The following is a 26,200-nucleotide window of genomic DNA, read 5'->3' as shown; positions in this document are numbered from 1 at the left end:
ATTGTCCACAGAGTACATCATCTGCAGGTGTATTGTTATAGCTAATGTGCAATTGAACATTTGATTTTGTTAACAGTAAAAACAGGGACATGAGGGCAGAGCCTGGTCCAAATTATGATGGCCGGCTTTTGGTCAGCCCCCAGCCAGCCAACTTGCAAACTTCACAGAACTGCTTGCCATGAACTGATTTTGTTGCATCGTTGACGGCACTACCACTCTCCAGCTAACATCCATCTGCCGGACAGGCGAGATACTCTGGTTTTCTGAACTTGGCCCCCAAGGAAGCACTTTGCCTTTGGGAGAGGCCTAGTCCCATCGGCTAACCTGCGTAAGCTGCGACCTCATACAGCCCCAAGGCAGACCTCATGAACCCAGGGACAAGGGGCAAACAGGCTCCCAGGTGCTGAAGCTGCTATGGTGTTCACCCTCTAGTAAGCCGCCTCCGTAGGAGACTGCAAGCAACCATCCTGTGTTGAGTCACCTGGAGACGCCTGTGCTGGTGCTGCTGTGGCGCTGACACCATGGCAAACCGCCTCCTTAGCCAAACCTGTCCTGCCCCAGAGCCCACCTCGAAATACCGAGATAGCGGCCTCCCATTCGAATGCTGGTTAAACAACTGGGGACATTACCTTTCTCTTGCAGCCACATTGCCCTTGCCTTACAGGCCTGGTTACTGGACTGCTATCTTGGATTTGTCTGCCCCTCTTCTCCAGAACATCGGTCATCTTGAGATTAGGCAAGAGACTTAAACAGCAGTTTTACCCACCTTTTGTTCCTTCACACGGTGTCCATCTTTGGGCCAGATGAGGTTTTTTGTCGATTATATTGCAGACTCTTGGTACCCATCACCTGTAACTGGAAGGCCCAACCCAGAACCCTTAAGTTTTAAAACTTTACTAGACTCTTAACAAGCGCATACTGCACATACAGATTCCATTTTGCCCTTACCTTCAAATCAAGGCCCAGGAAAAAATTTACCTGCCAACTAATATTCTCAGAGGCTTTCAGGGGCTCCATTTATGGCCCGGAGACCGCCACCCCACCTGTAACTATGGAATCCTCTTCTTTCGATGCCCTGATGAAGAAGCTTAAGGCTATCAAATCTACTCTGGAGTCCCTAGAGCACTCATCTTCGGAAGCGGTGGAGGTGCTTAAAATCTTGCACTCCACTGACACCTTTGTGTCATGGAACAATGGCTCACTAACCTGGAACACCAACAAGCAACAGGACCAAACTGGGAATTGGAATGGACGCTCCTGCAGAAACAACTGACAGATCTTGAGGACCAGAGTAGGCGGAACAACATCTGAATTTATGGAGGGCCAGAACTGAAGGAGGGGGACAACCTTATCCAGTTTCTAAAATTCTTTCTTCCCCGCCTACTAAGCTTCACCTTCCAACCCCAACTGGATATATAGCATTCACACAGACTACGCGGCGAAACGAACACCCAGTACTCACAATCGAGGCCGATTATAGTCTACCTTCTGCACTATACTCACATCTTTCTCATTTTACCAGCGGCAAAGTGTCAAGGCTAATGTAGCAATACAACGCTTAGGTGGCCTTCTTTGCTGATTTTTTTATACACCAAGAATATCCTACAGAATGATTTCTTAACACTTTGACCAGCACACAAACAAAGAGGAATCCTATATGGCCTGCTCCACCCAGCAGTAGTTCTCCTGACGTTCAATGGAAGCACTAGAGAATTCCATGACCGCCCAATAGTCTAAAGACTATATAGACTCTATATCAACTACAGCTAAGAGAGAGCTACTCCAGGAAAGAGACAAATCTCACTCACCTTTGAAACCATAATCGTGATGATAAACATGACCCTCAACACTGTTCCAATATGCCATTGCACCAAGAGAAACCTATTGCATGTGTTGCAAGAAGGCCAGAACTCTTCTCTGTGAAAGTGCTCTGCTGCCTTACAAGTACTTGTACAGCTCATCAATACAGGCTGCAGTGGCAACCACAGGATGTTTCCTCCCCTCTCTGATTTGATGAATTATTGACAGAGATGTCACAGACCAGACCCCTGATGATATGGTCCCTAAACATCAATGGCATGACGAGTTATGCCCACTGAAAGAAGGTACTGTACTACTTAAAGTCTAAAAAACCTGAAATTGCACTCATTCAGGAAACACATTTGTCCCCGGCAGACTCTGCCAAGCAGCAAAGGGATTGGGTGGGAGAAAAACTTTTGGGATCCATGACTACTCTGTAACCAGGCGCCTCAGCCAACAACCCAGCGTCTTACAGAAAAACTGGAATAGCTTTCCTGAGCCACAAAAACCTGCCGACATGAGTTGCCCACTCATGGCAGATCCACATGGTTGTGACGCTCTTGCTATACTATGCATCAACAATGATATTCTTACAGTGGGCTCGATTTACGTGCCCAACCTAGCTAAAACTTCCTTATTGGCCCGCCTACATGAAACACCTGTGGGCCCCTAGTCCTCATTAATTTTTCTTGGGGGCGACTCAAACACAACCATCGACCCAATCTAGAACTGCTCCTCCGCTGGACTTACAAATTCATCCTAAAACCGCCCGATCCTGGAGAATGAATACCCAATACTATCCGGAATCATTCTAAAAAAGAGAATGGCAGGCACTCCTCAAAGATTATATCACCCTCAATAAACACTCAGTAGCCTCGCAGCCAACCTTTTGGTGTGCAGGTAAAGCCTATATCCAAGGTGTCATGATGACAGAAAACACTGATACAAGACGCATAACTGCTGCCATGCAGAGGCAAATGGAGAGGGAAGTCGGAAAAGCGCATGACCAATACAAATGATCCCCAACACCAATCCACTTACAGATACTGACTCGAAACAATGTGATCTCAATGTTCTCCATTCCGAATCTGCACAAAAGGCTTTAAAACGGCTCCCACAATAGAAATGCAAACATAACAAAAAGCAAGATGGCTCCGTGCTTAGCAATTCACACAGCGACAAGCTCGGATGACCACCCAAGTGCTGTATGATGGATCTGAAGCCATCAATACTCATCCTAGGGAGATAAGCGAGGAGTTTAAGTCAGACTATACCCATCTATGCACCTCGGAAGCTCAATCCACCATCGTTACAGATGAGTTTATGAACCGCTTGCCCCACAAGGTCCTTGCTACGGCTATGTGTGAACAGTTAGACGGTAACATTACAAATAATGATATTGCAGATGCTATCAAAAGCATGCCTCGTAAAGACCCTGGGGGAGGATGGCTTCCCAATCAAGTTTTGAGGAAGAACGGTGGAACACTTGGTCCCCCTGTTGGGCATAAAGTTTGGGGAGGCACAAGCAGAGCCTAATGCTAGAATTCTTTCATGCCTACGTAACAGTGCTACTGAAACCCAGAAAGAACCCTCTGCAATTCACCCATTACTGACCAATATCCCTGATCAACAGTGATGTTAAAATCGTCTCTAAAGTGTTAGCCAAACGGCTGAAAGAAGGATTACCCTACCTGGTACACAAAAAGCAGTGGAGGGAACCGCCCTTCACTGACTCCGTTCCTTCCTCCCCAGCAGAACCCAAAAAATCAGACTTCCACCCTTCCTCTTCGATCCCACAGAAATCAACTGCGGAGTACCCCAATGATCATCACTCAGCCCCACGCTCTTCAACATCTACATGGCCCCCCTTGCAGCCATCGTCAGACAAAGCAGACTCAAAATAGTATCCTACGCCAATAACACCCAGCTCATCCTCTCCCTCACCAAGGACCCCATCACCACCAGACTCAACTTCCAGGAAGGAATGAAGGACGTTGTATCCTGAATGAGCAACAGCTGCCTGAAGCTCAACTTGGAGAAGAAAGAGGTTCTCATCCTCGGACCCTCCCCATCTGCATGGGACAACGTCTGGTGGCCCACTGCCCTCGGAAGTCCCACCACCTTCACGGACCATGTCCGAAACCTTGGCATCGTACTCGATTCCTCTCTCCATGACCTGGCAGGTAAACGCCATCAACTCCACCTGCTTCAACACCCTCCGCATCCTCCAGAAGACCTTCAAATGGATTGCCCCCGAATCAAGGAAGACCGTCACCCACGCACTCATAACCAGCAGACTGTACTACGGAAATGCCATCTACACCGGGATCAACAAGGTTCTGCTCCGCAAACTGCAGACCATACAGAACACCACAGCCAGACTCGTCCTCGGCATCCCTAGACACAAACACATCACCTAACACCAGCGAAACCTCCATTGGCTCCCCATCGAGAAGAGAGAAACTTTCAAGATACTCACCCACGCCTACAAATGCCTCCACAACACCAGACCCCAATATCTCAAAGCTAGAATCTCCTTCCAAGTACCCAAGAGGAATCTCTGATCCGCTGACCTCCCTGAACCCCTGCGTATCTGCAGAGCAAGAACCGGTGGAAGATCCTTCTCCTACATCGCGGTCAAGACCTAGAAGGACCTCCCAATCGACATCAGACGTGTCCTCACCCTGCACATCTTCAATAAGACCTTCAAGACCTGGCTCTTCGTCTGACCGGAGCTGCTTTCCTCCTACACCCCACAGCACCTAGAGACCCTCACGGGTGAGTAGCATGCTTAAAACTCCCTGATTGATTGATTGTCCCTGGACACCCATCTCGGAACCATCTCCACACACTGCTTCATCTATTATGGTTCTCCAGATCCATGGTAAATGAGAAAGTGGCTCTCTCCCTCGGCATGGAAAAAGCTTTAAACCGGGTGGAGTGGACATACTTATTCCATACCATGGCCAGCATGGTATTGGACACAACTTCACTGCAATGACTTCTTGACTCTATACCTCCACAACTGCCAGCTTGGTCAGCAAAGGTGTTCATTTGCAAACCAGCTCCAACAACCGCAGAACGTGCCAGGGATGCTGACTGTTCCCCTTGCTCTTCCGGTTAGGACTGTAGCTGCTGGCCGCTGCAATCCACATCTCTGAAAAGATAGGATACCTCCCCAAGCTGGTGGTCATCTGAAAATCATGCTAGACGCAATGACATGCTACTTACGTTCTCTTCTGCCGAAACTTCAGTGCAAGCCTTGATGACAGTCTTAGAAGAATTCTCAATTTTTTCCGGTTACAAAGTCAACTGGAACAAAAGTGTGGCGCTACCGATGATGACCAAGTCAAGAGCGGCCTTCTTATCAACCTATCCCCTGGCCTAGAAACCTGTTCAAAGGAAGTACCTTGGCATTGGGATCTTCTCCTCAGTTCATACGATGGTCCAGTCCATCCGTTTACCGTTACTTGAATAAATACATCAGGACTTTGTGAAATGGAGTCTCTCTGAACCTGTGCACAAACGACAAAAATGGTGGTGGCCCCATACAACGACTATGTGTTTGGTTTGGTATGTTAACTATTTCATTCCTGCTAACATTACTCCGCCATTTAGATGGCCTGATCAAGTCTTATAGTAGGCAGATGGACAAACTTCACCTAGCCATACATAACAATATGCGGACACCACATTTCTTGGCCCGAGACTCCCAGTCATTACCATGTCCTACTATGCACAACATCTCTCACAAATGGCCTACAACTTTGTTCCAAACCGCAAAACACCACACTGAATGATTTCTGAAACAGCCTTCTGACACTTTTTGACGGGCCAACAAACGCTCTACCTTGGACACCTCCCGCAAGAAACCCTGGACAACCCTGTGCTATCGGCTGCGTTTCAAATATGGAAGAAGGTGCACTTCTTCCTCCACTTAGATGGCTGCCTTCATCTCCAGGGACCTGGTAGGGATAACCCTGGGCTCCTATAAACAGGCAATCCCTTCAGCTAGGCCACGTGGAAGCAGAAAGGTATACTTCTTCTGTCCCAGGTACTGACAGCAAGGCAAATTAGGCCTTTCCATGAACTACAGGAGCACTTTCAACTGCAGGAAGGAACCCTTCTGCAATATTACTAACTGAAGAGTTGTTTATAGCTGATATCTGTTGAAAGTGAGATGAGATAGATACAAGGCTCAATGCTACACATATATTTTAAGAAATGGGGAATGTACAGGAAGTTAATCCCAGGACTTTATGGTTTGTTGATAACCTACTGTGTTCGTATATTGTGTTAAGTTAGCATGAGTTTATTAAATGTTTAAACACCATATTTTCCTTCGGCTTCAGTTTGCACACGACACCCAATTGTTATTGTGGCTTTCAACCTAGACGAAAGATGTGATTTATTTGAGAATAATATGTTATTGCTCTGATATCAGTTGTGCTTGGTACACTTGGAACAACTGTCTGCACACTGAGAACTGCACCATCTAAGAATAACCTAACACAAGGTTGCTGAAGGCCTGATCCTCGCACCACATTAGACATAGCACAAATAATGTTGCTGCCAACATTGGGCTCTACGCGGGTTTAAGATAGAGTTACAGGGAATGAATCAACACACTTGATGCTTCGCATGCAGAGAGCTGGTAGCTGTTGATGTGATCTTCTACTACTGACCATTAGAGGTATGGGCCCGCCCTTCTAAAAACCCAAATGAGACCTTCTTAGATATAATATAATATGCTAAATAGGGTGCGCGAAATATAGGTGATACAGATTTCTATAGATTTTTGCATTATAATATGCTATCACCATTTGCTTACTATGGATTAGTGACTATGCTGATAACTTTGATTTTTATAATATGTATGTTGGTATTATATAAGATACTGCGTTTGAGAACTTTGCATTGAAAAATAAACATTTCAAACTTGCACGTGTGTTCTTTGACTCCCATTTTTGGTTTGCAATGATTATATAACGAAAGAGTGTTCATGTGCTCCACGATACCTAAGGTACCCTAAGTTCATGTTCTGGATTGTCTAAGTCATTGGGAGTTTATGAGAACCAATGAGACACTGTAGCTAGCTCGGTAAGGGGATTTCTGATACTAAGGTGAGTTTTGGGTCACCCTAACTCACCCAGGTTCTAGATCTCTGTGCACAGTTCTGTGGGAGAACGGAAACCCTGCTACACAACCTCACAGGCCCTGCTAGTCCACTGGTGTCCATATCTTCTCAGAGCACCGATGGACAAAATTTGGACCGCTCTCATTACCAAACAAGGCAAGTACCTTTGTGAATCAAGATTCAAATTCAGTTACCTTAAAATCATTCACCGTTGGCACTGAGCCCCATGCAAGCCGTTCGGTGCTGGTCTTGCACCTTCTGATGTCTGCTGGAGATGCCACAAACCTGGGGGTATCATCATTCACATCCTATGGTCCTATGACCCCATTCAGGCTTATTGGTCTGGAACTCACTGCTTTGGTCCAGGGATCTCGACCTCCACCCCTTGGTCGAGCTGGCTTTACTTCACCATATCCAACCAGGCCCGCTTTGGACAGACAAACAATTTTGGCTGGCCCCTGCACAGGTTAAGGCAAAACTATGCACACTCTAGCAATGGAAACGCAAGTCCCCCCAACCCCAGCAGAATGGTGTGAGGCCATGGCAGTGATGGCATCTCATGAACATTTGATATATAAACTTAACAATCAGCTACATATCTTCGAATCCATCTGGAGTCAGTATCTCTCCAGCCAGGCCATGGCGACAAACTAACTCATCTAGTGACTCTGCTGCCTTTTCGTGATAAGTGGTAAGCCAGCTGAGGTTACTATAAAGCCCTCCCATGTTCCTGACACTCTTGGTCTGCTACTGTAAGTAGACATCTCCTATACTATTGCCTGTAACTGAGACTGTGGATGGTGGAACTACTTCATAGCCTGATTAACTCACCAATCCCGAGCATGATGATGCTGTGTGTAGTACCTAATGTTGAATGGTTCAGCCCACTTTGTATCTTGAGGAGTGTTTCTATGCCTGTTCAGCTGGTACTTGATAATGTCTAAAAAGAGTAACAAAGCCTTTGTATAGCTAATCAAATAAGATTTTATACAGAAAAAAAGAAAATAGGGCATTTGGGACAATATCCCACAATTACTGCGCATGAAGATGGTGTATGTTTAGAAGTCGAACTTCAGATGAGAAAACATGATGCAAATGTTTCAGAATACAAAATAAATTACAACTTTGTAGGTGTTAATCACAAGACCAATGATAACTCCCATGGTCACAGCATTTTCTTGACTGCAACCCTAATTTAAGACTGAGAGAATCCAGCTATTTGCAGATTTCTAGGCCACATGCACGATCTTTGAATGGAGAAATGTGCTGATCCCTGTGTGAAGTGGGATCTGCAACAAGCCGGTTCGGACGAAACAATGTGCAAACAATAGCTCAACATTGAAAACTATACCCTTCTAGATTTGGCACCCCTAAAGGAGCACACATTTCATCTTATCAAAGGAGCATTTACAGTCATTTGTGCAAAAAAAAGTTAGTGAGTGGGTAATTCCTGCATGTCAATCAGATATTATCCACATTACGGTGAACCCTACTCTTCGCGCTACAGCAACTGCCAGCGATGACCAGCAATGCGAGATCTGTACATCGCATTACAGCAACGACAGCCTTTAGTGACCGCCAACGCGAAGCTCCAGCAACTACATTTCACAATGTCTGATCTTCATGCTACAGTGACGACTGCCTGGTACACCAGGCCTACACTTCGCGCTAAAGCGCCAACTATCCACGGCGACCTCCCTGCTCCTCGCGGCCTACACCACCGCAAATTAGACTCTTTGTGTTGTACTTTGAGAAGGTAACTTTTTCAGCAGACCTAGCCTGGTCCTTGTATCCAGCCTGTACACCATCGCAGTCGGCCTGAACTCGTGACTTCCCGCATGGCTAACACAACCAGATGACCGCATATGGGGCGGTGGAATTTTAGGCACTATTCTTACCTAAAACTTTGAAATTGCATCTCTCTGGTTCTACTGATTGGATTTTTGTCATTTTGGTCTCATTGTATTAATAAGAATGTGCTAAATTTTTCTAAATTAGTTTGGGATTTTACTTATGTTGTATTTTCCCTTTATTACTGTTTGAGTACTGGATAAATACTTTACATACTGCCACTAAGGTAAGCTTGACTGTTTTTGAGCCAATCTATCACAGGTCAATTAGTGACATTTGGCAGGTTATCATTGGATCATCTGGCTGTAGAAGGGAAAGGGCTGCATTTGCATGGCGGACGGCCAAGGTCAATGAGGTCCTCCTGCTGTCTGGGAGCAATCGGCTGAATCTCATATCTCTAGCTGGTTCATAATGTGTGGCCTGTTCCACCTAGTAAAAGACACACAATTGATGGACGGAATGCAGAACAAATCAAAACATTCGCCCCCAGTCAAGAGATATGGGTTAAATCCATCTTTCTTTTGCTCTCCATGCCACCCCAGTTTAGACCTGGCCATATGCAAATCAGTCTTGACCCTGTGCCTCATGGGAACAGTCCAACCCGAACTGCCAAGCCAGGTCCCCCCTGGACTGGAAACAAGCATCCTAGGACCGGTTTCAACCTAGTGGCAGGTCCTAATATTTTTCAATGAGGCATTGTATGATAATTTACATGTCTTCATAACTCTAAATTTGTATGAAACCGTGTTTCAAAGCTCGTGGAATATGCAAATATAGTTGAGTACGCTGCATGAATATAACTAACATTTTTGGGAGGATATGTTGGGAGAGTGAAGTCCGATCAGAACAACAGTCTGCAGATATTTTGTGTTCAATACAAAAGAGTCAGTAACACGTCCAAGATATTTGTAGGAGTCGGCGAATTCCACCGATGCTTTACTCGTGCGATTTCTGCAATATTTTTGTCCACTTATTTATTTATTGAAGGTTATAAACTTTGCATTGTCTTCAGAAATTGAAGTCTTACGCAGAACCTTCCAACTATTGCTTATTTCCACTGCTATAGTGCAGAATTTCATTACCATACAACACGACAGGGTTCATGAGGAAAATGCACCATGATATCATTTCACATCTGTTCAGAAATGAGTGGGCACTAGTCACACCAGATACATGGAAAATTAACAACTTGACTCATTCACAGTCATAAACAGTAGAAAGTGGCATACACAAGAAGGAGACTATTCAAAAGGTTATCTTAAGTAAAGTTCTCATCAGTTGTGGTAAGCCAGTAATATAGTGTACAAAGGCAAACAATTGCGTTCAGGACCTCTGAATCTTTAATGTACATTTGGCGTGACTGAGTGCCAACCTAATTTCCCAAGATACAAGTCCGTATTACTCCACTTTCGCTATACTAGCTCTCTGATATACTAAAGCCTGTTCTAGGAACGTAGCATATGTGTTACTTACTTCACATGGATATGTACTTTGTGCATGTAAAAGAGTGCAAACCCACTTCTTGTTACATTAGAGAATGACGCCCTGGTGTTTCTACTTTTCAAGTTCATGCTCAGTACTATTACTGAGTTAATAAGTGAATAAATATTTTGGAACCAGTAGACTGTCATTCAAGAATTTCCAGCGAGGCAAACCCCTGTACTGTGCATGCAGAGACTGATGCTGTAGGAAAAGTATTTACAACCAGAGAAGATGTTAGGTATAGTTGCATGATCTTTTCAAAACAGGTCTGAAAGAATTCAGATATCTGGCAATGTTTCACACTTGACAGACAGAAGGTAGCGTCGCCTTCCCTGCCAGCAGTTTCAAAAGTTGAAAAATAAAACCGTTTTATTATTGTTTTAATTTTCAACTTCTAAGTGCTGTGTCCTGGGGGCAGGGCCATGGCAGGGGCAGTCACAATGGGGAGTGGTTGAACTGCTATCATTGTGTATGTTGGTCTGGTCAGTCGTCTCAGGCCGGCAAACCTACGTGCACACTGAGCGGTCTACAACTCGAGCTGCATTTGCGGGTTGGCGACAGGAGACAGAGGTTCCCAGTCTCCCTGGGAGCACAAATCAGGGGCGCTCAAGCCAATCCTGAAACTGCCCTCAAGCCGGCAAATGGCGTCAGGATTGGCCGCAGGAAGGTCTGGGAGCCTTTGTCTGCAGTGGAACCATGAGAGTAGCAGAAGACTGGTGGTGCGGCAGGCTGCAGGTGTGTTCTTTTTAACAACTTCTTTTTCTTCTTTCTTTCTCGGTCCTAACCCACCCCCACCCCACCCCTGCTCCCACCCCGCCACTCTACCCGAATGCTAGCTGCTAATGACAGCAGGTAGATTGCCAGGGATGCAATGCTATGAAACCTAGTTGATTCTCCTCATGTCCAAGACGACTGATGACTTAAAAATTAGTGAGTCACAAATTGGACACCAGTTGGATATTTGTCAAACTGCCTTATATATTCACAGGGTTTGTACCGCCTTTTCACTCCAAGATTTACATTCAACAAATGAACACAAAGGATCAGATGTAGCAAATGATTACTAAGCAAGGACAACTTCAAGAGAAAGAAACTTACCTTAAGATTAACTGTGGATGTGAAGCCAGCAAAAGTCTTCAGATTTCAACTCTCCATCCCTATGATGCCTTAGCCAAGAGGGCCTTGAGCAGTTAGTTTGTTCTGTGACTCACATCAAAGGTCACATATTAGAGCTAGATATTTAATTATTCCCATGATACTCAGGTTGTGTTATCTGCCCCCTACCTGAGTCAAACTATGGAGCCATTGCCAATATTCACATTCAAGCTAACCCTTCTGTAAGAAATTGGATTATTTGAATTTGGTAAAGTTCAAGCAACAACCGCAATCCTTGTCAGGGTGAGCCACATACTGAACCTGTGTTGTTATACTGCGTAACACCCTAGAGTAAATCCGCATCTTAATGATCTACTTTGAAGTCGTCTTTGCAGCTGGGCTCCTCGAGAAAAGAAAACGCTTTGGTCATTCAGGTTCCTGTTCATGTCAAAAGATGGTCAGAAGCGACTGATACTTAATTAACGCGTTGGAGTGACATTTGCTTGGTCATGGACAAAACAAATAAACAGCGAATTCTGCAACAGGCTCAAACAGGCAGTCCATTTGCATTTGTAGAAAACAGCGTCCCTGGGTTCCTCAGAAAAGAGAATCCATGCCTAATGTTTAATCTATGTTTTCCTGGCACATCACAGGAACTAAATGGCCAGTGCTCGGTTTCAAATCTTTCTTGAGGCCCATGGTATCCTGCATGCATGCAGGGTGTAGACAGGGACACAGCGAGAAACAGAGTTCCCGTTAGCGTCAGGAGCTCCTGAGCTTGTCAGTGGTGTTCATCATGCTGGATCAAAATATTGTAAAAACCCATCTAAATGAAATAGGTGTCAGGGGTCTAGTCTCATCATGAACGTACACTCTCCTCCAAGAAAAACTGGTCTAGTGGCGATCACTCCCATGTTCTGCTGAGAATTGTCCACTTACAAGTGAAGTTCTGCAGCTGTTATTTAAGCCCACTGCTGTTTAACTTTTACTTACAACTATTCACAAAATATTTTGAGTCCAAGGGCACGTGGTTCATCACATATGCCGATGACACCCACATTTGTTTAGTGAAGATGATTCTAACTATGAGCATAGATAATGAATGAAACATCTGATGGCAATTCATTCATGCGCACAGTCCATTTGTCCCAAGAGAAACAGAGATATTAACTTACCCAGTGCCCCCAAATTAATGTAGCTGTTTAGTTCCAATTGTTAGAGATTGTTAAAGATATTATGAATTCTCATGGAAGCCAGGACAAGAACAAAATTATAAATGGATACATTTCAATTACTGGGTTATTCGGCACCAGGAGTTTCCAAGTGCGATCAACGTCAACACACGAGTAGTCCACTGCATTCTAGTTTAGCAATTACACAGCGCTTCATAGCCTAAGGTGGGTATCACAGTACATCAGGAGGAAGTGAGTGATTGGTAGTGTTGTATATGTTGTGATTCTAAGTAGGACGCGTTTTGGTGCAGTGAATGCGGGACAAGAGTGCTTTTTTTTTGGTATTGAGGCACAGCATCTTTGGTGTAATGGAGGAGTGAGATTCAGGGGCACAAAATATAACTGGACTTAGCTGACCGCTATAATGCACTCTGCTGATCCTCTGTTAGGTTCATGGTTTCTATTACACTAGAGACACGGTACAGAGGTAGATGCCTGGATTGTCTGTTTTAATGTTAGTTCAGTTTGGAGATGGGCAGGGTGTTAGGAGGAGGAGGACACTTCAAACTCACCAATGTAAAACGTCTTGCTATTGACAGTTGAAATCTATAATTTTAATGTATGAATCCTGTAGTGCCCTCTGGTAAACAATGGTAAGATGGGTGAAAGGGAGCCTCTACAAAATCACTCCTCTTAGCATCTTCTACCTCCCTCAGGCCCCAAATAATTTTAAAATACATATCTAGTACACTGCCACCCCATTACTTTCAGCAGGTCCACAAAAAATGAAATAGGCAAGCATATCTGCATTCTGCCGCTTTCCCCCTGCCTACCACACAAATGTTTATAAAAATGTGGTTCTTCCACCTTCCTCAATACTGACAACTTCCCAACCACCTTCAGGGCCTTCCACTCCCAACTCGTGATTTAGAGTGGGGAGCCGACACCTTGATGACATTGTCTGTTTGAGCTTTTGTCAGTACTCAGTAGAAATTGTTTTCAGCCATGGTTCTGCAGAGGCCCAAAGTGGACAAGTAAGATAGTAAATGGTAGCACAAGAGTATCACTAGCATAACCCCACCTCTATCATGTGTACAGAGACCCTCAAAAGACAAGTGAGGTTGGAAAGGTGGCTGACTGTCATTCACCATTCCACCTACTCTCCACAGTCCATGGAGACTCAAGCGTGGCAAGTAAGTCATCAGCTACTCAATCTCTGGATTCAAAACTTGTTTTTGCTCTGCTCTGACATAGGAGTTGTGAGAAAAAAAACTAGTTTCCCACTGCTTTGATAGTAAAGCAGTGGATAAGTGCATTTGGAATCCACCAATGACCATAATGGCTTTCAATGGAAGCCCGCACAAAATCTTGATGCTAAACGCAGTGTCTTGAAAAGTAGTTATTGCTTCACAGAGTACATTAATTAAAGTTTGAAAGTGAGGGAAATTCATAACGGTTTTTACAGTGGGCTTGTGAACATGCTTGTAATGAATTATAATCCAAAAATATATCCAAAGATTTTTATCTAAATTAGTTTTCCATTTGTGTTAAAGAAAGTAGGCTCAACGATCTCTGCAATATGAAGTAGCATAACAGCAAAAAAGTAATCTTACAAACCTTTTTCTTCCTCAAATGTTATGAGTGCTTGACCACCTTCAAGCTTAAATGGAATTTTCGTAGTGACATAAAACTGGCCACAGATCTTCTCGGTTTTTTCAAGATCAAACATTCCATTTTCAGTGCCTTCAACCTGAGTAAATTTCACTTTCTTTTCAGGCAAATCGTTCTGGAACTGATTGAAAGGCACCATATGTTTTATATGACAAGCAAAATTACAAAAACATCAACATTAAAAAATGAGGTTTGTTGAAATTAAAAGCATGCTGTATTTTTTTTTAATAAACACATTTTATTATTATTTTCCAAACCCAAAAACAACACGTTAGTAATCATCATCACCGGTGACTCCGCAATATCATAAGAGACAATATTCAGCCTATTGTATCCAGATCTCCCTTACATCTTCTCATGTTTGCGCAGACTTCATCTTGCAGTGTAGATAAGTTTTTCTTGTTGGGCACACCAGTGCACTCCCGCACGCTTGGCCACCAATGTGACAACCCCAATTAATTTACTCTCCGCACCTGGATCACCATGGTCTTTTATTAGCCCTAGCAGAGTCACTCTAGGAGTGAGGTCTAGAGTCCTACCAAGCATGCTGTATTGTTAGGATAGCTTTCTCAAATAACTGTATTAAACAGCACTAAAGTAAATCATGTAGTGTTTTGCAAATCAGAAATGATGGAACCCTTTTGGCTCCAGATGGACTCCGTAGAACTGGGCGTAAGTGTTCGAGCATAATGCACTAAAGCTGTTTTAGAACGTTGGGTTTGCAGTTACGTGCACACAAATAAAAACAGGTATTACTGAGCTCTGTGTGTCACATAGTCCTTTATGGGAACTCAGGCTGTGGAAGACGCTACAACTGGTCTCGAATTTGGGGATAAGAAACCCAAAGATCGACAATGCCCTCCTAGAGCGTTTGTTGTGGTCCAAACAAAATTCTCATATTTGCTACATATGAGTAACCGACGGTTAACACATGTGGAGTCATAGTGCAACTCCAGACACCGTAAAGAAGTTAAAAACTACAAAAGCCCTGCAAAGAAATCTTCGTATTGATGACTAAGAATCTGCTGGTAGGGTCATTCATAAAGGTACCATGCTGCTACGCAATATACAGTCATAAGTAATCTGGAGGGTAAACACACAAGGCAGATACAACCAGCTTTTCGAAGAGCAGTTATTGATATTCACAAAGCGGAAGATAATATTACAATTAGAAAGTGGTGAAGACAAAGTGCATGCAAAGAGACGCCTAAGAAGAAAACAGTTCTATACTCACAAGTACCTGAGTAAAGTGAGCGGGTTCGACCTCAGAGTCAGGCGCCACAGCCCAGGCAAAGCACAGGGGTTGTGCCCACCAAACTGGTACCAATCCAAAGTGACCAAAGAGATCTTCGTAACTGTGGAAGGTTGAGAGAATGGAGGTGAAGACGGAGTTAGTCTTTCCAAAATTCATCAAGGATGATCCAGAGGCCAGCACATCTGAAGGTCTTAGAGATGACTCACATGCCGGAGAGAGCACCACCCTCAATGCCAACCACTCCCAGAAATGGCTACAACGCTACTGCTTTCCTGAAACCTTCACCACCATCACCATTCGATACCACCAAAAAGTACAACATTGGCGATAGACGGACTGCTTGAATAGAGACATTTGATGATTTCATTTATGCGCTTGAAGAAACTGATAACAAAATGATTATCAAGTATCTCAAAAATCTAGCTGGTGATAATGTGAAGAAGTCATCAAGGGAATACTGCCAACTGATGAATAAATCATATATCATCAGATTACAGAAGTGTTGAATCTCAAGTTTAATTCAAAGCTGAATGTTGATTATCAACAATACATTTTCAACCAAGAATGGTAGAAAGTTGGTGAAACCACTTATGAATTTTTGGAAAGAGACTCAACACACTCATCCAAAATTATAAGTTCAATTAATTTAATGATGAAGAAGCTTTGCCCCTGAGAGTTGACGGATGCTTGCTAGATTCATTCAGACGATGAATGCTGAGAGAAACTCTTAGCCTGGAGCGAGTATTAATGGCTGCTAGAGCTGAGGAGTGGTGTGCTGATAGACAAGGTGCTAACGTGGAGGCAGTACGTGCCCAGAATGAATCTGTCATGACTGTGAAAAGTAAGCCGAAACAAAAGACTGAAGTATACAAACTGGTGCCTACTCGTAAAAAGAAGTTGTGTTCTAGATGTGGATTTTCATTTCCACACATAGGAAAATGTCCTGCTCTTGGACAGATATGTAAAGGCTTTGGGAAGGAGAGACATTTTGTGACGGTTTGCAAAGTGAAGGAAAAGGTAAGTGCGTCACAGCTCGAAGACAAAAGCGGTCCAGAATCAACGTACACCCACAAGGCAAAGCGGCGACATCAGTGGAGACAAATCAACACTGAACGAAGTTGATCGCCATATAAATCATTGTCAAACAGTTCTTCTGTATCAGTATCAAGTTAAAGTGATGACAATTACTGCAACATGCCAATGGTTGGCTCTGAAAAGCATGCACATGTTGGTTTTGCCGCTTGTGAAGGAAAATGTCAGTCAAAGAGAAATCGACATGCCACAGCACCAAAGTCATTCAAACATTGTCCGAAGATTACATTGAAAGTAAATGGTTGTTCGCTACCTTTCATTATCAACAGTGGTGCCTAGATAAACATTGTGCCTAAGGAGAATTATAATGAACTAGCTCCATTGCCACAATATACGTCATTGAAACCAAAATGTATACATGGGCAGCATTGACGCCCTTAACAAGTCATGGTTCATTTGTAGCGACAATGAAACACAAGAAAACTAAGGTACAATCAACCATCCATGTGCTTCCAGGCATGGCGTCTAGTGCATGTCTCTCAGTTTCAGCACAGCCACTGATATTGGCCAGATTTTTGAGAATTACAACCAGAAAGCTCACCACAAAATAGTAAGTCAGTTCCCTCCATTACTTATTGGTTTGGGAAAACTTAAGATTATGAAAGTGAAGTTGCATAATAAAAAGGACATCCGTCCAGTTGCTCAAAGACATAGTCAAATGGCTTTTCATTTCCAAGAAGCTGTTGAGAAAGAACTTATATTGTTACTTAAGCATGATGTTATTGAGCGTTCTACTAGTCCAAATCCATGGGTTTCTTCCATAGTAGTAGTGCCCAAGAAGGACTGTGAATGAGGTGTCCACATTTACGTTGTCATGCGGCAAGCTAACGAGGCAATTGAATGAGAAGTACATCCAGGTTCATACAGTGCTGACATGATAACACAATCAAATGGTGCAAAGGAATTCTCTCGCCTTGATTTAAATAAAGGTTATCATTAGTTAGTACTTGAAGAAGAATGCGGGTACATTACAACTTTTTCTACACATGTTGGTCTGTTTCGATACAAATGACTACGTTTTGGTGTGGCATCTGCTACAGTTTTCGGAGCTACACAAAAAGAACACAATCAAGCTCTTACACAAGTATGTAGTTTACTTGCTGAATACAGACAAGTGGACTTCCATAAGAGAAAACAAAAATTATTTGCCCATATAATTTCTGAAGGGGGCATGACACCAGATCCTGCTAAAGTATAAGTGATGTCAAATGTTGATCCCCCACAAGATGTTGCCATGGTGCCTTTATTTCTTGGCATGGCCAGAGACTGTTTCAGATACCTAAAAGACTTTACCACTGTAGGTGCTCCGTTGAGAGACTTGACAAAAAACAATGTCTCATTTCATCGGTCACAGGAAGGTGAGAAAAGTTTTAAGAAAATTAAACAAGCCATTGAGAATGCAGTTGGATAAGGCGCTATCCTTGCACAGCACATTGGACACTCGAATGCTCGAAGGGAGATTCTGGCATATGCAAGTAGAAGTTTGTCCCAAACAGAAAGTGCGTACTCGCAACCTGAAAAGGAAAGCTTACCTGCATTTGCAAGTAGAAGTTTGTCCCAAACAGAAAGTGCGTACTCACAACTTGAAAAGGAAAGCTTAGCTGTGGTATGGACTTGTGAACATTTCTGTGTATTCATCTACAGAAAACCTTTTAAGATAGTAACTGATCATCAAGCTTTACAGACTTTATTTGGGAATCCAAAGGCCTAAATGCCTCCTCGCATTGCACGATGGAGACTATGGTTACAAGTGTATGCTTCTACTACTGTGCATCGTCCAGGGAAGGATCCGAATCCTGCTGAATACTTTTCCAGAGTGCATATCCAAAGTCACAGTACGCCATCCAAGATGGCTGAGGGCTATATTAACTTCACAGTAAAATCAAACCCACCAGCCGCCATTTCGTTAGCCCAGATTAGAATACAGCATATTACAATGCATGCTATTATATCGCGTTGTTAGAACGCAATACCTTTACATCGCAAGTCATTAGATCAACTTGCTGTAGGGGGCGTACTGGACTTAAGAATAGTATAACGTACTATTCCAACTCCAGCGTGTGCAACAGTAGGGAAGGTGTTGGAATAGTAAATTATAATATTCGTTAGTTTAGAGCATCCCCTACAGTACGTCGATCTAATGACTTACGATGTAAAGGTATAGCATACTAACAACATAGCCGTTGTAACAACCGCGTTGTAAAAGCACAGCGATGTTATAGCAGCGTTGTAAATGCTGTTTCCCCCAGCTTATCACTTCCACGAGCCATGTTACTGGCATGTTAAAGTTAAAGATATAATTACACATCAGTAATGGAACCAACTCACGCGACAGCTCCCAGTGAAAAAATTCCTGGAACTGCTACCATTTGACACCAGAAAGATTGTGGTGCAGGCTCTGGTGACGTCAGAACTTGACTGTGTCAACAGTTTGTACTGCGGTCTTCCCAAATCTCTTTTCCCAAGCTTACAAGTGGTGCAAAACACGGCGGCCAGAGACATTGTGAGGTCTAAACCCAGATAAAGTATGACCCCCATTTTAAAGTCTCTTCATTGGCTACGCATGAACGGATTGACTTCATATCGATGGGATTTGCCCAGAACGCGATAGCAGGATCCAAGGAGGAGGAGTCACACGAATTCAGCTGCCTGTGCAGTTCGAGCGGAGCTGCATTCGGGACCGGTGCTGGTGTTGGAGGAGTCAGGGTCGTGCTGAGGGGGTCATGCCAGGTCAAACCGAGCCGAGAAGGCAGCAGTTCTTCTTCTGGTCCCCCCGCTACCCCATTCCCAGTATTGCACAAAGCAGACGGTCCTCTGTACACGGACTTCACTCACCTGTCAGGAGGAGATGTTTCCCTGCACCCTGCTCAGAGTTGCTGAGCGACTCCTCGGCTCGGCGTGGACGTTTGAGGCCTTTGACTCTTAAACAGTGCTTGCCTGGCACCAGTGCTCACCGGAAAGCCTCCCTGCCATGAGCACAAGTTGCTGTGGGTGCCAAAGCTCCTTGACCCGCATGTGTGATGACTGGGTCTATTCAGCCAGAAACTGAGCCAAAGGGCATTGTTTGGTAAGTGAAAGGCTGACACCGTCTTGATCATTGAAGGAGGTGTCAATTTGTGCTTCTTCACTGACTGTGCGCTCACCTGTGAGGAGGAGGGGATTAGAGCCGCTTTCCTACTACCGCTGGGAGCTTGCCTTGTGTGTGTTTAGACTTGCTGTTTGTGCTGGGAATCCTTCCCGGGGAATACCTTGGTGGGACAGGAGTCCTTGAGATCCAGTGTACCTGCACCAGTGATTGCTGCTACCAACCTGGGAAGGGACTGCAAGCCCCAGGGTGTAACTCTTTTTGTACAGGTGCGACGAGTGAGGGGGAGGCGCTTCCTTTTCCATTGCGCATAAAGCATTGCCTTTCCACCCACCGCATCAGAGACTGAAGGAGACTGGGCCGGGCCAGGTTTGTTATATTTTCCGGTCAAGAATGTGTTGGCCCTACGCTGGTAACGGATTGGATTGTAACATAATCTTGTTCATGTAGGGTGCTTTGTTATGAGTAAACGCAAGTCACTAACAGGGAAGGGGTGGTGGGAACATTGGGCGCTTTCCTGAAAAAGGCTGAGTCTGCATTAATTCATAAAATTGCGCGAAGACTCTCACTTGACCCATTAACAGCCCCCTCCCACTTGCCATAGCTCACACAGGAGCAAAATAGAGTCCATGTGACAAATCCCGAGGTATCCATGTCATTCCGTCCCCCAGAAACAGATCGAGAAAATCCGAAGACACCTGAAGCTTTGGAGACACTTCCCAATGTAAATATATCCAGCGTTACTACTAGAGGTCAAAAGGTGAGAAACACTTAAGCTAAGAGCACTGCTCCTCATGTAAGGAAGAGAAAGGGGCAGTGCTCCATCAGGCATAAACACCTGAAGCCACCATGGGGGTGAGAGCTGGATCAGCATTCCATACCCTCCACTAAAGCTAGCGCAGGTAGTAGTGGCCCTACAGTTTTTGATCAAGGGGCATGTTGGAAAAGCTGGAGGAGATAGTTTCAAACTTATTACAGCCTTTACATAAAATGTTGACTAACATAGAGAGGAGGCTAATTAGCTTGGAAACCCACTTAAACCTGCCACCTGTAGCGAGTGTTAATGGCCCATTATGCAGTTTTAATGCATCTTCCACCATTATGAATGGTGATAGTGGCTTAAAACACCCTCCCGTTAATCATCAGACCAGTGACCCATTGTCCCATCAAAAATTGATCCATCAAGCTTCATCAGGCAATCCAGTACAAGCTAGCTCTCGGAGCGAAGAAGGGACCCAAGCGCTAGCAACTCGTCAAAAGGGTTCTCACTTTAGGCAGGGTCGATTTTGGGGTAATGATAATATCAGACCCAAACCCAGATGGGTAACAGCAGGCCAAGAGGGCTCTATAATGGGATTGGGGGAATGTGGTCAATCAAGGATGGGTACCCAAAAGTGTGTATGGGCCAGTCCACAGGGCCCAAATGTTTTGCATCTTCCGCCGGAAGCTACCCCGTACACTGTAGTGTTGGTAAATGTTCCCACGTTGACATCAGGAGAGATCGAACAGTGGCCCACCCTGAGAAATAAAGCCCTGCATTTTTTAAGCAGGAAAACAGGTTTGAATACTCAACGTTTTTCTGAATTCAAGAGGACTCAGAGGATTGACTGGGTTGGATCGTCTACTAAAATTTATTTAAGATGTTTTCTATAGCACTGGCCGGATCCAGGGGTATCGGAGCGCTTTACAGTAGGTACATAACAGATAATCATCAGATACAAAATAGAAGAGCGACATATCAACAAAAGAGCACAAAAATAAAGAGCAACACATTGTAGTGCAGGACAGTTTTTTGCCTTCAGGGTTCTTCTGAGTCTTAGAGCTGGAGCAGAGCTCGATGTTTGCTATCTGACCCGAGCTATCCACTCCCTAGGTAGCAGTTGAGGAACAGGGTTTTGAGCTGGCTTTTGAATTCTACAAAGGAGGGAATGGTTCTGATGTGAGGGGGAATGGGTTCCAACTTTTGGGAGTGCTTCCGGTGAAAGATCGGTCCGCAGTTTTTTTCCTCTAGTTTTTGGTGGGATGAGTAGGAGGAAGTTTGAACTTCTCAGGTTCCTGGTCTGGCCGGCTTTTATGAGTTTTTTCGCCAGGTAATCAGGTTTGCCGGTGTGAAGGGCTTTATGGGTGAGGCAGGTTGTTCTGAAGCTAATCCGCATTTTGACTGGAAGCCACTTAAATTCCTTGAGTGCAGGGGAGATATGGTCGAATTTCTGGATACCGGTGATCATTCTGGCGGCCGTAAGTAAAGTTGACTGCCCCGTTGACTGTTTAGTACTGTTCTTTAGAACCCCATCCTTAGTTTGCTTAATTTTAGACAGGTTGGGAAATTGGCCGGTCAGAAGTAAAGGGATAAGTGTGGTTACTTTGGGCTTCTTTTACCAACCCCCCCAGATTACAACAGAATCCCTCAGGGGAGGGATTTTGCTTAGGGCAATCCCTGTATAGCTATACTGTATCAACTTACAATTATTTTGAACCCCCTAATAATCTGGAAGATATTGATTGACTAACTCTCTCTTCCCAGCACTCAGATTTGAGTGGCAGATTGCAAATGGGCCGTGAAGAGGGGTGCCCACTTCAGGACGCAAGCATAGGAAATATAAATGTGGCGAAAAGGACACCCTATACTCGGATGGAACTGGACTCTGTACGGAGTAATAACAATCAAGTTTTGCTAGCCCAGTGGTCAGATTAAATGGCCTATGGTATTAGCCCACAGGTGTCAAGTGGTATCGATCAGTATATCCCCCAGTTGCCCCACCCAGAAGCCCCTTGCAATCCCCGTAAACCCTTCCTGGAGGATTACCTCATGGAATATTGCGGGGCTGCGCTCTAAAATCCAAGACCCGGCATGGTGTGAGGTTTTAGCATGTGTTGACAATTTGGGCATACAGGAAACATGGTGTTTAGACCCCATTCAGTCAGTCAAAATATCTTTATTCGGCTTATTTAAAAACCATACAAAGAGGGGATAATAAAATACATTTCATACAGCATTTTCCATGATACACACAATATTATATACAAACGACAATATTTTAAGATTATGGCAATGGTTAAAGAGATTAAAAAAAAAAAAAAAAAAAAAAGGTTATTTGGCATAAATAGCTAATTCTGACAGAGGGATTTCGCCCTTGAAGCCGCTACCAGAAATTTAGCAACACAAAAAGTAATGTGGGGATTAGGTAGTAATTGTAAGAAGAGCAGGGCCGGTCTCACCTGTGTGAAGGCAGCTTCTTTAAGGATTGGCAGCAAGAATTTTTTCCTTGGCTCTAGGTACAACCCGCAAAACATAACAAAATGCATTGTATCTTGTACAGAAAACTGGTCACAGCTACAGGGCGGCGCTAGTTCAGGCCTCTGCCAGTTATTAAAAGAACCTAGATAAAAATGCAACAAATTAAATCTAAATTTAATTAGGAGGAACCTGTGGAAGGGGATAGTGACATAACCAAGGTAAGGTGCTAGTGATGGCGAGCTGGTCAACAAACAATGATCTCTTACTGCCGGTTTTGATAATTCACATTCTTCACGGCATGCATCTTTCCTTCCCATAAAAGCCTTTTTTACAAGGTCAAGGTCTTGGAACGTAATGTTCTCTGGTGTGTTGAAAAGCTCCGGACGGCCTAGTTCTAGAAAAGCCCTGGCCAAATAGGCCAACCAAGGAATCTTATTGGATTTGTCAAGGGATATAACATCAGACATGATCTTATGATTAAGAGTTCTTCATTTATCCACATTTTTAACCAAAGGATCAAGGGGGCCATACTCAGCTTATCAGCAAGAAACTGTAAACCAACCTCTTTGTGAATAGAGTACGTTGGGGTCGACTGGGGAACAGAGAGTAGGGTTCTTATAAATCTGTTCTCAGCTCTCTGGATTGGTTCCACATTTGCATATCCCCACAATGCGGAACCATATAACGCAATGGCCACAGGTTTACTAATGTAGATTTTTAGTATGGCTTCCATAGGCCTAGCCCCAAGCCTACCAGCAAAGCTCAGAAGTGCTGATGATGATCGAATAACAGCCAACCTCTTAGCTCTAACCTGTGGACCCCAAGTCCCTTTCTGGTCAAACAGAATACCTAGATATGGAAATGTGGATACCCTAGAGACCATGTCCCCCCTGCATGTAAATGTTTTGCTTCTCTTCCTACGGCACTCTAGTCCTACCACCATTGTGTGTGACTTGGCTACATTTATTTTAAGATCTAGCTGTTCCATAAATGAGCCAAAGGCGTTCAATAGGCGCTGTAAACCAACTCCTGTGCGGGCGATCAGCACAGCGTCATCCGCGTATAGGAGCGCTGGAATTTTTGTAGCTCCTACACGCGGGACATCGGCTTCCTGCCCCCCTAGGTACACGCCCAGGCCATTAATATAAATGGAAAAAAGCAAGGGAGCTAAAATACAGCCCTGCCGCACACCCCTTAGTGATCTAAAGCGGTCAGTGCTCCTACCCTCATTAGTCACTCGTATACTTGAGAAAAGTTCTTGATACAGGGAAGCCATGAAGGCGACCAATGCCTCGTCAATACCCATCTCCCGCAGAGTAGACCATAGCTTTGTCCTATTAACTAGGTCGAACGCCGAGGAGAGGTCCATGAATGCAAGATACAAGGACCCCTCCTTGGCTACAGTGTATTTGGAGATGAGCAGATGTAGATTGACACACTGTTCTATAGTCCCCTTTCTTTCCCTAAATCCATATTGGATTTCAGACAATCCACCACAGCCCTCAACATTTTCCCTCAACCTAGACAAAAGAACTCTGCCTAAAATTTTTACCGACGAATCCAGGAGGGATATAGGCCTGTAACAACCTGGATCATCCCGCTGGCCTTTTTTAAAAATAGGAACTATAGTGGAAGTATTCCAGGATGCAGGTACAGGGTTCCCATTAACTGCGTTGAACACATTCGTCAAGACCTCAGCCCACAATTTCGGGGAATACATAAAAAAGTCGGCAGGCACGCCGTCCAGGCCAGGTGCCTTGTGCTTTGTGGTAGACGTAATGGCTTTTTCCACCTCAACTCGGTTAAAAATAATAGGGCGGATAACTGGGCCTGTCAACAGGGCATCTCTAGTTGCATCAGCAGTGTCCCCATAGACATTTTTAAAATGAGCTAGCCATTTCTCGTCAGGAATAACACAGTCCATGGGATCGTTCTTATCATCTGAGAAAAAGGGCTGTTTAATGATATCCCAGAATTTTTTACTGTCCTTCAGGACTGCCGCTGAAAGGAGGCCCTCCCATGCTTCTTGTTTAATGGTATCCTTTCGCTTTTTGATTGCTAATTTATAAGATTTCCTGAGTCTGGTGATCTCATCTTTTGCCCTGGGGGTGTTTTTTAGGGCTTCCAGTAATAATCTATGTGCCTTTGAGCAGGCTGAGTCGAACCAGCGCTTATTTCCTATGTTTCCTTTTTTTGTCTTAACTAAAAGGTCCTGTGACACGTGCCCGCATATTGCCTCGAACGCCTCTACAATTTCTTGATCCTGTGCGCAGGGATTATTGCAAACCTCGACCAGCCCCTTAATCTTAGAGAAGTTTTCGGCGTAAAATTTTTCCGGGACCACCTTTGCCCATTTCAAGCGTCTACCTTGATCAGTAGTCCTCAAAAGATGGGCAGTTACATTCGATGGTCGTGGGCCCATATTACCTCCCCAAGCCACTTCTAATTTTACCGGATTATGGTCACTAAAATGTGATTGAATAGTATGATAGACAATAACCCGATTAAGAATGACTGGGGATACGAATATATAGTCTATGATTGTACCATGAGGGATGCCAGTGAAGGTCGGCAATCTAGAGCCACCGTCTGGTTCAAATAGATCAAAGTTTGCAAGAAGGTCCTCCAGCTCCTCTCCCTCAGTAGAATGTTCAAAGTGGGATCCTTCAGGTCCTTCAACCCCTTCAATGCTACTTCTCCTACAATTTAGGTTGCACGGATGAATATTAAAATCACCTAGTAAAATATAATCTGTAGCAAACGTATTATTCTGACTGACCAAATTTGAATTTAAAATTTTGTCTAGGTCAGTAATGTTGTGGCCTCTGTAGTCACTATTCCCTGAATTATAGAAGTTTATATAAATAGTCCTACTAGAATTTTTAATCACTCTTTCGACCAACAAAATATTGGGAGAATCGGTACTAATCTGCCTAAAACTACCCTTTAAATCTAAAGAGAACAGAAATAAGAGGCCTCCCTTGGCCCTCCCCATGCGACTATGAACAGCTGCTTTAGTAAAGCTAATGAACCCATCCCACCACTGATTGTCAGAGGTGTCCCACGTTTCCTGAAGTGCAATTATGTGGTGACCTAGAACAAAACTTAACCAGGATTTATCCTGGCGTTTACAGTTTAGGCCTGCTATGTTCCAGCTTATTAGTCTGCAGGAGTCTATAGATATCTTGGCTTCCGGATGCCGCGCCAATGCCACTTCTGGCTCTCGCGGGGTTTGGGTTACAACATTAAATCCCGCGGTCAGTAGGTTATATTGGTTAGTACTACCCTGGCCCTGGGTCGGGCTATTATCAAACAAGGGTGA

The 26,200-nt window shown here is 44.2% G+C and overlaps 1 protein-coding gene across 3 annotated transcripts in view; it reads right to left on the bottom strand.

Moving 5' to 3' along the window:
- NMI (N-myc and STAT interactor) overlaps nucleotides 1-26,200 on the bottom strand; it is a 179,160-nt gene that overhangs the window by 71,975 nt on the left and 80,985 nt on the right. For all 3 annotated transcript variants that reach the window (XM_086957244.1, XM_086957245.1, XM_086957246.1), the window contains exon 5: nucleotides 14,155-14,329. In XM_086957244.1, the coding sequence (XP_086813370.1) occupies nucleotides 14,155-14,329 (175 nt within the window). The remainder of the gene's footprint in view (nucleotides 1-14,154; nucleotides 14,330-26,200) is intronic.

This window comes from Lissotriton vulgaris, chromosome 2_1 (assembly GCF_964263255.1).
Source record: "Lissotriton vulgaris chromosome 2_1, aLisVul1.2, whole genome shotgun sequence".
NCBI lineage: Eukaryota > Metazoa > Chordata > Amphibia > Caudata > Salamandridae > Lissotriton > Lissotriton vulgaris.
This window is presented reverse-complemented; position numbering and strand designations above follow the sequence as displayed.